We start from the raw sequence: 14,395 nt of genomic DNA, 5'->3' as shown, positions 1-14,395 counted from the left end.
TGCCCCCTGGGATCCTTTCTCCCCTTCCTCCTCCTCTCCATTAGTCAGTACAATAATTCCATTATAACATTAAAGAAAAGTTATGGCTCCTCAAATCAACCTTCCGATCCCACAAAAAGAACTGTACATCCTGAGTTCAGGAATATAAATTTCATTAAAATCTATGAGACTTTAACAATCTACAACTGGGAGAGTCACAGTATGGGAGACTCATACAATTATTGCTATGAACAACGAGAGGTGGCAGTGGCAGTTGCCACCCTCAGCAGGAGAGGGAGGGACAGACATGGAACCATGCATTAAATAGTGCATTTTCAGTACAGAGGAGGGAAAGGATTGGATGCTGGCGGCTTAAGGTAAAAATGCCATCATGACACGAAGCCATCTGTCCTTCCTCTCATCTGTGCATGATGCAGACATTTGGCACTTAAAACACTGGCCATTTTTGCCCACGTCACTGGCTGGGGCAGTTACCCTGTGGGTAGGGACCAGATGTACCCTTGCTGTTGGCATTGTAGCAATTGTGCATTCCTGGGAGCTGAGGGATGCCCCTTACAAATTTGGCATTAGTATCCCTACAAAAAAAGTTTGGCACTGGTGTCCTGGTATCATTGCTGCCACAGGATAAAGGGCAAGGGAGTGGCTGTCGGGACCTCCTCCAAGGCCTTGCTCAGGATAAAGTGCAGGCAGCAATGCTGAAACGAAGATATGGGGCAATGAGGCAGGAAGACACAACCATTTAGTTACCCCTCTCTATTTGAGCCAGTGTGAGACCTGGCTTGTGTTATGAAGAGATCATCCTGCCATGAGATATTGGTGCTTCTGGCCAACTTCTTCATGACTGCAGCATGGGAATAGAGGCTTCCATCCCCACGGGGAAGTGGTGGTCCAGGGCTAACCAGGAATAGCTTTCGTGGAAAGCTATCTGCTTTCTGACCTTTGTGCTTCCCTCAAGTTGCAAGGGCTGGTCTTGGCACATCATCTACTCTTAGCACCATGGTTGGCTCTGCTCCTTTCCCTAGAGACTGGGGCAGGGCTAGGTCCCAAGGGTCCCTTTCAAGTAGAGGGACCCTATTCAAATTCATTTGCTCCTCTGTAGGGGAAGAAAATAAACAATGGCTTCAGAGACTCCATTCCTCAGAACTCAAGTACAGGCGTCTGCATAATTCAGTTCAATACTTTGCTCCACCACCTCTACACAGTGTAGCAGCAGCTTACAGGAGTTTCCCACAGGTGTGGGACTTTTCTAGATTTGAATCAGTCACATAGTGTCTCTTAACTATGTGAAAGGATATGTTTGTGTACACATGAGAAAAGAATTATGGACAGTTAGACAAATAAGGCTAGATCCTCCCTACCAATTATGAGAGATTTCTGGAATTTTCTTAAACTCTTGGAACCATCATTGAAACTTTATATCTACAGTCCTGAAAGGCTACCCCACTTTTCATAAAATACTAGACAAGTGGGAAAGCTGGGAAGGTATAGATACTGATGGGTAGTGTGCAGTTTTCCATGCATGTGTGCACGAGTGCTCATAAAGGCAGTAGTCTAGCTGAAGGTTGTCTAGCTCTAGACTGAACTTTGTCTAGAATATCAGCTCAAATTTGAAATCACTACTGACCCCTAGCACTCCCATTAATTTCCTTGTGGGGGCCAGCCAAATAGCCCTGATCCAGGGCAGTGAGGACCATATTGTCCCCAACAGATTCTAGATTCGCTGGACCCAGGAGTAGCTGCCAGAAACCATCCTGAAGGGATTTCTAAGCTTCTAAGACATTAACCAACCTTCCTACTGGTACCTCTCAAGGAACCCCCACCTAGTTAGCCAGTGCACACAACTCTGTCTCTGATCCTGGTCCTGGCTGTGAATTGGGGCCATCTGAGCATTACTTGTAAACATAAGGGTTACAAGATGGCACAGGGACACTAATGAGGTGGGTGGGATGGGAACTCATAGCCCCCTCCCCCAGAGTCCAGCACAGCCTGGGAGCCAGGGGTCCCCCACCCAGTGGGGGTACTTTAGTATATCTGAGCAGAGTAGGGTTTAGAGAACCAGGACAGGTGGGAATGGATTGATGCAAGGAGTGCTCCCTGCCCTGCCTCCCAGGCTAAGGTTCACATCATTGAGTCTTGGCTGTGGGTTGAGCCATTGCTTCCGATGGTGATGGCAGCCATCATGCCAGCCTCATCACTTTTGGGTTTATCCGGGTTCAGCAGCTGCACTTCCAGCTGGGATTCTGTTGAGCTGAATGCTGTTGCGTAGCGGCCGGTCTTGTGCTCAACAAGTGCTGGGCCCCACTCCCGGCTTGGCCGAGTAGCATTTTTCAAACGCTGTAGAGATACAAAAGGCAAACAAGGAGTTGGTGGTTTCAAGACCAGGTTTGCAGTGGGATCTGAGAAATTAGTACACTCAAAATGTCCAGAAAGTAGCAGCATCTCTGCCCAGTTGCCTGCAAGCCCCAGTCCTACCTGCAGTAGTGTGTCACCTTCTGAGCGCAAAATGTAGTAGCCTGCATAGATAGGGATGCAGATGACCGATGAGAGCGCCATACAGAAACCAATGGCGATGGCCCAGGTCGGGTACACATATGTGTTGTATGTGATTGGTTCATACTGAATCACTGTGAATATGAGGATAAACTGGAAGGAGAGGGGGGAAAGGGTGATTGAAACCAAAATATATACTGCCTGGCATCATTCCTAGTCTTGCATTCTGGGGACCTTCAAAAGCTCTCTTAATTTCTCAGACATGGATGTTTTTATCATGGGAAGTAAAAAACCTCTGGCCTTCTCTCCCCCCTCCCCCACTTGCTTATCACTGTGTTTTTGTCACAGTGACAAAAGCGGTTTCGTCTATATTCCATCCTGATTATATTGTTAAATCACCCTGTTTCCCCTTTTCCCTCACTCCCAATCATGTCTCCTATGTTCTTCTGTGTCCCCCCTCCCACTTCTTTGTACTCACAAAGATGATAACTGGAGAGATGAACCTCCAACAGATCTGGAAAAATATGGGTGGTGGAAAACCAAGCATCATCTCAATGTCCTTGAAATAGCTCCGGTACCCTGGATGAAAAGATGGTCAGTCGATTAGACTGGAGGTATTATAATTAGACAGTAGGAATACAGCAAGAATATACAGGGTATATTTCTTCATTGTGTTTCTCTCCCTGTTCCTCAGTTTGGCTCCTTTGCTCTGCTCCCTACCTCTATCAAAACTCCTGAGAGGGAAAGCACAGCACAAAAGCAGTCTCTACAATGAAGAGACTTGAAGCAAGGTCTCATTGCCTACTGGCAGAGTGCCTGAAAAGGTTCATGTCAGAGGTGGCTTTCAGCAGGTTCTGACCAATTCTGGAGAACTGGTAGCGGAAATTTTGAGTAGTTCGGAGAATCAGTAAATACCGCCTCTAACTGGCCCCGCCCCCATCTAGTCTCTGCCTCCTGAGTCCCAGCTGATTGGGAGGAAATGGGGATTTTCCAGTAACCTTCCCCTGGATTGGGGAGGGAATGGAGATTTTACAGTATCCTTCTCCTGCCACGCCCACCAAGCCACACCCACAGAATCGGTAGTAAAAATTTTTGAAACCCACCATTGGTTCATGTCCAGACCAGAGAACACTAGGCAAAATATCCTTTGGGGTACAACCTCTTAGGACAATAGGTTCCCTCAGTATAATGTAGTAAATGTGATAGCAGTAGCAATGATTGAAAGGTGGTTAGGAGACATCACAATGTCCTGACTCCCTAGAACATTAGCCTTATACCCTTGAAACTTGCCCAAAGATACCAGATTTCTGTACTAAACCTGCTGCTGTAGTCTGTTTCTTTAACTATGAACTCTTCTTAGTTGGGGAGCAAGTAATTATTTTTATTTATTTATTAGATTTATATTGCCCATGTCGACTCAATTAGTTCTACACCTTGGATCCGCAGTCTTCTGAGCTGCGAGTGAATGTGTCCAATGAAACCAAATATTGGCAACAGCCAAGTAAACTTTAATATCCTTTGAATTGTTGTGATTGGATATTTGTCCGGTTTGTTTTTGAGTTATGGACTCTTCATAAGAAAGAATTGAACAAAAATTCCTGATTGCAGCTTTTCCCTTTTTGTTTCTTACTCCAGGCTCCAAGGTCAGGAAATGGTACTCAGTGAAAGCACCATTTTCTACTCTTGAATCTATATAATATAGTTAATTTTTCAGTATTCCTGGCTCTCAGGCCCACAGGGGAGTTCTGGCTGTATTGATCAAATGTTAACTGTTGGAACATCAGTATTCCAGCCAGTCCTATATTTTTGAATTGTTCCAATTAATCCATGCAACTGGCAGAAGTTACTCACCATAGACATACATAATGGCAACACACATGATGCATGAAATAACCACAAGTGAAAAACTTGCTGCATAATTGTCCATCAATGATAACCAATAAATACCAGCCTAGAGAAGAAACAAAAAAAGAAAATAGTCAAGTACTGGATTAAGCAAACCTTAGAATGAGAATGGGCTATTTCTGCCTTGCCCTTTAACTCTCCTGCATACCTGTGTGGTGAGTGGGATACCTAGCAGAAAGCCCACTACAGCTACACCTAGAGTCACAAAAGTCTTCCTACGCAATATCCATTCATTTCCCACTTCATCCACAATGGCTGTGACAAGAGTTTCCAGGAGACAGAACTGAGGAAAACAATGAAGAAGAAAAAATACAAGTTATACATACATGCCATGGAAGTTTTGCTCTCTCTGTTTTCCTTCATTTAGCAACAGTAAAATAACTCATTCTCTTTCCAACTACAAGTAGTCCCCAACTTACAACCGTTCGTTTAGTAACCATCGAGAAAAGTGACTTATGACTATTTTTCACATTTACGACTGTTGCAGCATCCCAATGGTCACATGATCAAAATTTGGATGCTTGGCAACTGGTTCATATTTATGATGGCTGCAGTGTCACAGAGTCAACCTTCGCACAAGCAAAATCAATGGGGAAGCCAGATTCGCTTACCAACCATGTTACTAACTTAACCACGGCACTGATTCACTTAACAACTGTGGCAAGAAAAGTTGTAAAATGGGGCAAAAGTCATTTAACAACAATCTCAACAGAAATTTCGGGCTCAATTGTGGGTGTAAATCAAGGACTACCTGTGCATCAGTTTTAAATAATTTAAAGGTTGGAGATCAGCAGTGCTTCTTAAGTGAATCAGCACTTGGGGCAAATATACTTTATTTGGGAGGAGAATCTAGCGCTAATAGTGACGTTCAGTGCCTTAATCTGCCACCTTCCCCAGGTGGCTGGAGTCCAGATGTGTACGACTACAAATCCCATCAGTCGGCATGAGAAATGATTATACAACTTAAATATAATGGGAGCTTTGGCTTGATTCCATCGAGACAGCACCAGGATAAAGAAGGCTGCCCTATTGGTACAGCTTCATTATGACTCAGTTTGCCATAAAGGAATTTGGAATGTCATTTGGTATTTCCATGATTTCCAAGCACTGTTAAATCTTCATCTTTCCTTCAAATGAGATGAATCAAGTGTGGGGCATGTGTTTATGTGTATATACCTACAGGTGAGTTGCACTTTAAAAAACACACATTCACACATATTTTCCATTTATGTTTATTGACTAGTTTAGCTTTCTCTGGAGTTGTAGCTTTTAGACATGTTGGGCCCTAGAATTCCCCCAAAGAATGAGCTTCAAATACTGTAGCTGTGTTTACCTGTGTACCCAGCCCCAGCAGGATGAGCATGAAGAAGAAGAGAACAGACCAAAAAGGTGAAACGGGGAGGAGTGTCAATGCCTCAGGATAGGCCACAAATGCCAAGCCAGGGCCTTGGTCGGCCACCTTGGAAACATCCACACCCAGGTGATGAGCCATGAAACCAAGGATAGAGAAGATGACGAAACCCGCGTAGACACTGGTAGCACAGTTGGTGATGCTGATGATGATGCTGTCTCTGTAGGTACACCAAGTTGGGAGAGCTCATGAAAACTGCAACTAAAGGGGAGCATCCTGAAGCAAGCCAAAAGATCTGCATCTAAAGAATGGGCTCCCATGTGTGACGTGTAAGTGGGTTTAGGTACTAAATTAGGGAAGACTTTTTTTTATTGTTATATTTTATTTATATTTATATTTAACTATATGTTTTAATTCAGGGGTCTCCAATCTTGGTCCCTTTAAGACTTGTGGACTTCAACTCCCAGAGTTCCTCAGCCAGCTTTCTGGCTGAGGAACTCTGGGAGTTGAAGTCCACAAGTCTTAAAGGGACCAAGGTTGGAGACCCCTGTTTTAGTTAATTCGAGAAGACCGCATATTTTAATTCCTGCAGCCATCTTGAGCACCATTTGTTGGTAAAAGGGTGGGATATAAACCCATCTGATAAAATATAACTTGTTCTTTCTAAAGGTAATTTTATGAAAGCCACCTGCAGTTCTGAGATCCTTAGATGAAAGAAGGCAAAATTATTTAATTACAAAGAAGAAAGGAAATACAACGTCTGATTCAATTTCTCAAATTAATACAAAGCATTACGTGAACTTGGATCATGTTCATAATAAATCTGCATTCTGAGACTGCTCCACCTCATGCTTTAAGACAAAAGTAAACTTTTGTTTACTCTTCAAAGAAAAGCTCAAAAACTATGCATTGTTTAAAATTAAGTCCCTCCACAATGGGAGAGACAAGGATTCTAGCAGTTTATTACCTGACATCCCTGCACTATTCTTCATGTCGATTATTTTTTAGACATATGAACTACTATATATCACCAAAAACTCTCTGTACATCCTTTTCCCATCACTTCTATCAAACATCATACCTGAAGCAGTTGTTGTGAAACTTGTTATATGATGCCATGGTGATAAGCCCACCCCAGGCACAGCCCAATGAATAGAAGATCTGAGAGGCAGCATCTCCCCATACCTATCAAAGATAAAAGATGTCACTGGGGAAACAGAGTTGTCTGTGTAGTTTCAAATTACAGGGAGATGGTTGAGTTATAGCTCTGGGCTGCACAGCTTATGAACCCCTCTGTGATATCCCCACTAAATACCTTTGCGTCAAGGATTTTGTCCCATTGTGGTGTCAGATAGTACGTGATGCCACTAACTGCACCTTCAAGAGTGATTCCCCGCACAAATAAGATTGTCAGCACCAGGTACGGGAATGTTGCTGTGAAATATACCACCTGAAAGAGGAGGGGAGGGGGACAAAGGAAAAGTTGAAGAGCATTCAGATATATTGCAAGTAGAAAGTAGGTTCCAGCAAAAATTTCTTCTCTTAGAACTTTGATTTCCTAGCAGTATGACAACCGTCAGCCTATCCAAATAAGCTTTGACGCTCTTCCTCTTAATATCAATATCAATAGTAATAGAACTTACGATTTATATACCACTTCATAGTGCTTTACAGCCCTCTCTAAGCGGTTTACAGAGTCAGCATATTGACCCCAATAATCTGGGTCCTCATTTTACCGACCTCAGAAGGATGGAAGGCTGAGTCAATCTTGAGCCGGTGAGACCTGAACTATCAAACTGTTGGCAGCCGGCAGTCAGCAGAAGGAGCCTGCAGTACTGCCTTCTAACCACTGCACCACCACAGCTCTTAAAATAAACATCCTCTATTGCAGTCACTATAGTTTAACAAAAATATAGAATCTAGTAAATATTTAGAAGCACCCCTTTTTGACTAGTTTTATAAACCCATAGAATGAAATAAACCGCTCTTATGTGACTATAAGGATGAACATCAGGAGTGCTATGTCAATGTAAAATTGCAAGTGGGAAAATAGTCCAAGACAAGGGACAAGGGTGTTTGCAGATAGGGTCAAAAGCCAATCTAAGAGCAGTAATGGATTTATATGCAATGCTTGGACATGGGTGAGTTAAGGAAGAGGAACACTACTTGCTTTTCCTGAGGACTTCACACTCTTGATGAGGCAGAGGAAGACGACGATCCAAGAGACGCCCAAACAACCCAGAAGGGGAAGCCGCACTTCACCCAGATTCCCGATGTCATTAGAGAGCTTCAATACATAACGCCTGGAAGAAAAGATAGGAATATAAGCTCCAGTTTGCAAGCACTTTACATCCATCTCTAGCAAATGCACCAAACCAATTTGCATCCACGGATCTCCAAAACTGGGTGATCAACAAATACAGAAAAAAAAATATCTAAAAGATGGGATAGTTAACTGCTTTGAACAAATTTTAGAGTCAGAAATTAAGTACACCAGTATATAGATGTTCGTAGTTCAGTACTACGAACTTACACCAGCTTTCACCAACATGATAAGATTCATAAGATTTTATAGAGAAATTTTGTTCTCAACCACCTCTAATAAGAAACTTTTAAAAATACAGGTGACAAGTCTATTAGAGTATAAATCCCTAACATGGTATTCTTGGATTTCCTAATTCAAGGGTCAAAATGGATTTATTTCAACTCAAGTCAAAGATACTGCAATTTTTTTCTTACCTACTGTTTCTATCCCTTGGTCCAGCAATAGTCTACCTGCCTCTGATTATAAATCATGTTAATAACATATGGCTCTGCCTCCATTCAATCTTTCTGCTACCTGTTCCCTTTGAAGCAATATCTTTCCACCATGCAACTTGCCTTAGGTAGTGTCATTCAGACACAGAGATTGGGATGGTGGCTGAAATTTATAGACAGAATAAGCTAGGATCACAGATTCCATGCGCTATTGTGACATACCTAATTATGGATCAGTCTTCCATAATTCTGTCCCTGTCTATATGTTTTGAATTAAAACTTCCATCATCCCCAGTAAGCGTAATAACTAATGCTCAGAAGTGATGATCAGATTATTCCCACATCTCTCACAAACCAATTGCCATTTCCCCCCATATCCATTTACTTAATTCCCCTCCCTGCCCATTATTTGCCCCCATTATCACCTCCAGTATTCCTCACTGGGGCTAGTGCGCTTCAGAGTCTGGTTGAAGATACGTGTGATGTTGAGTGATGAACTCACTGAGCTGTTGGTAACATCCAACACACTGGTGCAATTTCCTGTATTCCAAAAGTTATTACAGTATGTCCAGGGTAGCACCCGTGTCATTGATGAGAAGAAATAATAGAAGGCGATACAGATCACAACATTGTAGTAGATTCCAATGTAGCTGGAGACAACCATCATACCATAGCCAACACCTGAAGGAAATAAAGTATAAGGATAAATAGGAAGGTTTTGAGATGGGAGTTTGCTGCTAAATGTAAAAGACAGAACACATTGATGTTGGAATTGTAAAGCAAAAGGTGTAAGTCTGCAACATGCACACTACATATGGCAGGGACAAGCTTAATTTAAGCAGAAACAATAAAGCCCATGAGGCTAGTTTATGATACAGAGTCAGGTCCTGCCAACACTCACGCACACACTGATTAGGTTTGTACAACTAAAACAATATTGCAGTTTGTGGTTCAGCATGTTTTTTGGAACCTAGCCATTCTCCTATCCAGTTGTGTGAATCAGACTATCCATTAAGTCATTACATGGTTCGTTGAAGCGTATGCAAGGAGGTGAATACCACAATTAGAATTGGCTGCTGGTGGTTTAGCATTAAATATCTAGTGCAAACACTGCCATTACAGTCTTCTGCTTCCAGATTCAAAACAGCAGAAATGCAGCCATGAGGTGGGAAGCAGAAGACTGCATATGAATAGTAATGTATCTAGATTAGAGAGACCATAACTCATACATTTACAACTGGGCAGAATAAATACGGCAGAAAGCTAGTGCTAGCAAGTAAATATTCTAACCCTTTCTTTTGGATTTATTGTGAACTACAGATGTTCTACCTTAAAAAAAAAGCAGATTCTCTGAAATGAAATTACAAGCTTAGTAGCTAGGCCTTCAATCAGGTTTTTTAACAATAATCAGATATGGTTCTAGGAATTGTATTCACATTATATGGCTGACAGTTATCCAGTCCTTTGGCTAATTACCTCAGCTCCATGCCAGTTAGATCAAAACTGGATGGCATATAGCAACCATTTAAAAAATCTTAGAGTTGCTGCAAGGAAACTGAGGGGATATCTTTTCTCTCCAGTTCTCCTCCACAATGGGGGAAGACATTATTTGTCTGATCAGGCTTGGAGAGTCAGGAGTGGATGTGGTAGGCATCCACCATTGTTTTGTTTTGTTTTCCTTCCTTCCTTCTTTCCTTCCTTCCTTCTTCTTTTTTTCAAGACATATGCAGCAAGTTGAGATTTTGTCAAATGATGAAATGTGCATTGTGACAAGAAGACATAATTTCTGCCATTCACATTCTTGTGTGCAATTTTGCAATGCAAGTAGAAAGGGACTGTACTGTGCTGTGTCATCTGCACCCTTCTTTGTCCTGCAGGGATACCAGAGTGTTTGTGTCTGTGAGGCTAAAACTGCAACAGGGGTGTCTTTAGGACTTCAGTTCTGCCTCAGAAGAAGAAAGTAATAGTCCACTCACAGGAAGCAATGCGGATGATGTAGCTGACCTGGAAGTGGGGCAGGGTAGCAACTTTCATTTCCAACTACTAAAATTCTCTAGTTTAAAATGTTTGTAAAACATATTAATATATCTAATGATACTTATTTCTCATTTTATAATGCCAATGTATCTTGAAAAATTTCAGCGCAGATATTTTGTTGCCTGAAACAATGGAGAACATTTGTGTTCCCCACCACACATTTCAGCTCTATTTATCATAGAACTGGCCCTGCTGTAACCCTGAGTGGGTGGGGGGGCACACAAGATCCAGATGGAGAATGTGATTGTGGCAGTAATCTGAGGGAGTGTCCATTGATTCTCTCTCACCTTTGAACATGGGGCTGATCTTCCAGACGCCCAAGCAGCCCTGGCTAGCAAATTGTCCAAAAGAGAGTTCCAAGAAAAACAGAGGGATCCCACAGAACACCAACATGATGAAATAGGGGAACATGAAAGCACCTAGAGACAGAATAAAAGGAAGAAATCAGCCTTACAGGATTTCAGGAGTAGAAGTCATGCTCTGTATGCCAAAGTCAAATTCAGTTCCTGTCATCTGCAGTTATAGAAGAGTCAATGTAGAATAAGAAAGCCCTGGGTAAGATTTAAAAACAATCTGAGTTGGGGACAGCTTCTTATTCTCAGATTGAGGAAATGGAGGACTTTAAAGCCATGAAGAAATAAAAGATACATTTTAGGTTTTACTCAAAATGGGGATAAAGCCTGCTATTCGTGCCAGTAATTCCCAGGTGTTTCAAGCAGTCCTTTCCTACAAACTCAATGCCAGTATGTGCAATTGGTAGGTTAGTTGGGCTTTCCCAAATCTGTTGCATTCCAGAAGTGTTTGGGCTGTTCGTTAAAGAATTCCCAGCCCAGCTTGGTTCACAAGTTCTGAAAATCATAATTTAATACATTCTAAGTACCTCTGGTCAGGAAGGTAAGGCAGCATATAGCTTCCCATCTTGAGTCAGGCCCCAAGAACAAACCTGAGTCCCAGAATTGTTAGGATGCTGCAGCAAAAGGCCCACCATTCCCTGTTGTGCTGAAGCAGAGGCGGACGAAGAATCAATTATGAAGAGCTTCTCTGCTACCAGCAACTTTGTACTTTTCAGGCCAGACTATGGTAGATGCATGCTCCCACACTGTTAGATTGGGTAATGGGAACATATACAACACACACAGCCCTCACCAGCCTTCCCACAAACATAGTGCTCTGACCTCCATACTCACCTCCTCCATTGCGGTAGCAGAGGTAAGGGAAGCGCCACACGTTGCCAAGCCCAACAGCATAGCCAACACTCGTGAGAACAAATTCAATCTGGTTGCCCCAGTTGCCTCGTTTGATGTTCTCATCTCGCTTACCTGTTTCACCAGGCACAGCCCCATTCTGCCAAAAGAGGAAGGACAGTCAGTTACTACAGCTAGGCTTGGAAGGAAGAAGGCTTGATTCTACGTAGGCTTTTCTGGAGCTCCTTCAAGCGATGCAAAGAAGGAACAGCCAGATATGAAAACACAGCCTACACCCACTTTATATAACACGGGATAATGAGCAAAAGGCTGCACTCTGGATGTTTTATGTCTCTCCCCTTCCCCAACTGATGGAAAGACAGGCAAGGATGGAGAATCTGAGGATGTAATGGGGCTGCTACCCCCTGCTCACCCAAATGAATAATCCTGGGTCAAGCTGTAGGAAAGCTGGCAGCTGCAACTCATACAAAGCAGGCATGAGATGAGGCGGCACAAAGGAACCTCTGTTCCTCTTTCTTTTGCCTGCCCAATGATCCAGCATAAGAGACCCCAGGCAGGGCCAGTCCCTCTAGTCACCCACTGTGCAGCTGAGCCCCCACAAGATCAGAGAAGCCTTGCTAGCTCAGACAAAGACTCGTCTAACCCATGTTATCTTTCCATCTTTGGCCAACCAGATTCAGTTGGGAAGCTCACAACCAAAGCTGCAAAGCTCCCTTATTGCTTGTTCCCAGAACATGGTTATTTATAGATAGCCTCCCCAAAGGTCCAATTATTTTACGAATCACCTTCTTGTGTGGTGCTTCCCACCATGTGCAAGTGTTACTCAGAATATGTTCTCCAGAAACCTGTCTTCACTTTTGAAAACTGTTTAAACTAATGATTGCATCTAGTGATAGGGAGTTTGAATGTTAATTATTGTTTGAAAAAAGAAGTCAAATGCACTTCTCTTTGTGGCAACCTCAGAAGTCAAACTTGGACTCTTGAAGTCTCTTAAATTCTTTGGTGGGAATTTAATATATATATTTTGCCTACTTAGTATGTAATTTAAAACAATCCTTGATATGATTGGTTCCCTATCCAATATGTTGAGTTGTAATTCCATTTTTCTCCAGGCAGACTTGCACCAGTTCAGTGAGTGGGAAAGTGGGTGGGGGAATCAGCTAAATACTTACTTAAAGAAAGGTAATTTTAAAATATTTCATATAAGGGCAATAATATAATTGCACATGTGCAAAATTAGATAACCAGTAGAGGGTGCCAAAAGATATAAACATCTATAATGTTCTGTTGCCAAGTAATGGTCAATTGAATTTGGTACCAGATATGGTGACTGTTTAAATCCTTTTGTACCCCTAAAGAAAGCAGTGAACAAAATTATTTGTTTTTCCTATCTTAGCATTAGGATTTAATGTAAATTATATTTTTTTATGGAATTAGGAATGATAAATTAGCATTTGTTTAATTATTTCAAATTCAACGTTCTTCATATTTTTTACCTCTGTATAATCCGTTCTTAGAAGTTGCTTATTCTGAGTCACACTGTTAAACTCAGTATTTTTGATTGTGTCAGCTTTGATAGCAGCTTAGTAAATTTTCAAGCAGGAATCTTTCCTAATTTTCTCTGAAGGTCCTGGGGACCTAGTATAGGATCATGTATGTGCAAAACATGTATTTGAACTTCAAGGTATAGCTTTTCCTTTTAGGATAGGAGAATATTAGTTTTCCACAAAATGCTGAAGGATAGATCAATACTGAGGCTTAGGGACATGTGATGACTGTGTATGTACTTAGCCAGGTTCACATTTATTCATATAACATGCTGAGCTTCATTAATGTTCATTTGTGTGTGTGTGTGTGTGTGTGTGTGTGTGTGTGTGTGTGTGTGTGTGTGTGATAGGTTTCACAAAACCATTTTGTTCATTTAAGGTTTGCTTGTTTGTTTATTAGGTACCCACCATTCATTCAGAAGCTCAAAACATCATATGTAGCATGATGTTTAACTTCCTATTTTTCTTCACAACAAAAACCTTAGGAAGTTAGCTGGGCTGAGAGAAAATGGCTCCATGGCTGAGAGGGGAATAGAACCTGCATCTCCTTGGCCCTAGTCCAGTACTTTAACCACATTGCTTTAATGTTTTCTGCAAAAGCAGAAGTGAGCTTGCCTGTGTGTGTGTGTATGTATGTATGTATGTATGTATGTATGTATGTATGTATGTATGTAGTTAGTTATTGATTTGATTTCTGTAGCTGCAAATGACTGGGCAGCTCACATATATTCAAAACATATATTACAATTAAAATTTTAAAAACAATAAAAATATTAAAAAGCATTAAAACAATAAGAAACATTATGTCTAATCCGAAATACGTACAAAAGCAAGGTATCTGGCTTGTTAACAATATAGCCAAGAGGTGGGGCCCTTGGCACATGTAGCATCCCAGGCTCGGGAGCATAGCCAATTTTTTTAGTGCTTTATAGAAGTCCAACAGGTTTGGGGCCATTCTAATCCCTGAAGGGAGGATGTTCCACGGAGCTCGGGCCATTGCAGAAAAAGCTCACCTTCTAGTCCCTGTCAGCCAACATTTTTGTCTGATGGGATCTGCAGCATGTCCATTCTATTTGACCTGGTAGGATGGGTAGGGACTCTAG

The 14,395-nt window shown here is 41.9% G+C and overlaps 1 protein-coding gene across 4 annotated transcripts in view; it reads right to left on the bottom strand.

Annotated features, from left to right (window-relative positions):
* Nucleotides 1–135: 135 nt before the first annotated feature.
* The window catches only part of SLC6A9 (solute carrier family 6 member 9), a 56,691-nt gene continuing 42,431 nt past the window's right edge, over nt 136–14,395 (bottom strand). For all 4 annotated transcript variants that reach the window (XM_058174671.1, XM_058174674.1, XM_058174672.1 and 1 more), the window contains 12 exons: nt 11,728–11,884; nt 10,828–10,959; nt 8,929–9,184; nt 7,917–8,049; nt 7,062–7,196; nt 6,828–6,931; nt 5,729–5,966; nt 4,544–4,678; nt 4,342–4,441; nt 2,969–3,069; nt 2,473–2,643; nt 136–2,334 (listed from right to left, as the gene is read on the bottom strand). In XM_058174671.1, coding sequence (XP_058030654.1) covers nt 2,119–2,334; nt 2,473–2,643; nt 2,969–3,069; nt 4,342–4,441; nt 4,544–4,678; nt 5,729–5,966; nt 6,828–6,931; nt 7,062–7,196; nt 7,917–8,049; nt 8,929–9,184; nt 10,828–10,959; nt 11,728–11,884 — 1,878 coding nt within the window. In that variant the 3' untranslated portion in view covers nt 136–2,118. The remainder of the gene's footprint in view (nt 2,335–2,472; nt 2,644–2,968; nt 3,070–4,341; nt 4,442–4,543; nt 4,679–5,728; nt 5,967–6,827; nt 6,932–7,061; nt 7,197–7,916; nt 8,050–8,928; nt 9,185–10,827; nt 10,960–11,727; nt 11,885–14,395) is intronic.

Source organism: Ahaetulla prasina, chromosome 3 (genome assembly GCF_028640845.1).
Source record: "Ahaetulla prasina isolate Xishuangbanna chromosome 3, ASM2864084v1, whole genome shotgun sequence".
Taxonomy (NCBI): Eukaryota; Metazoa; Chordata; class Lepidosauria; order Squamata; family Colubridae; genus Ahaetulla; species Ahaetulla prasina.
Note: the sequence above shows the minus strand (reverse complement) of the source record. Positions and strands in the feature narration are given on the sequence as shown.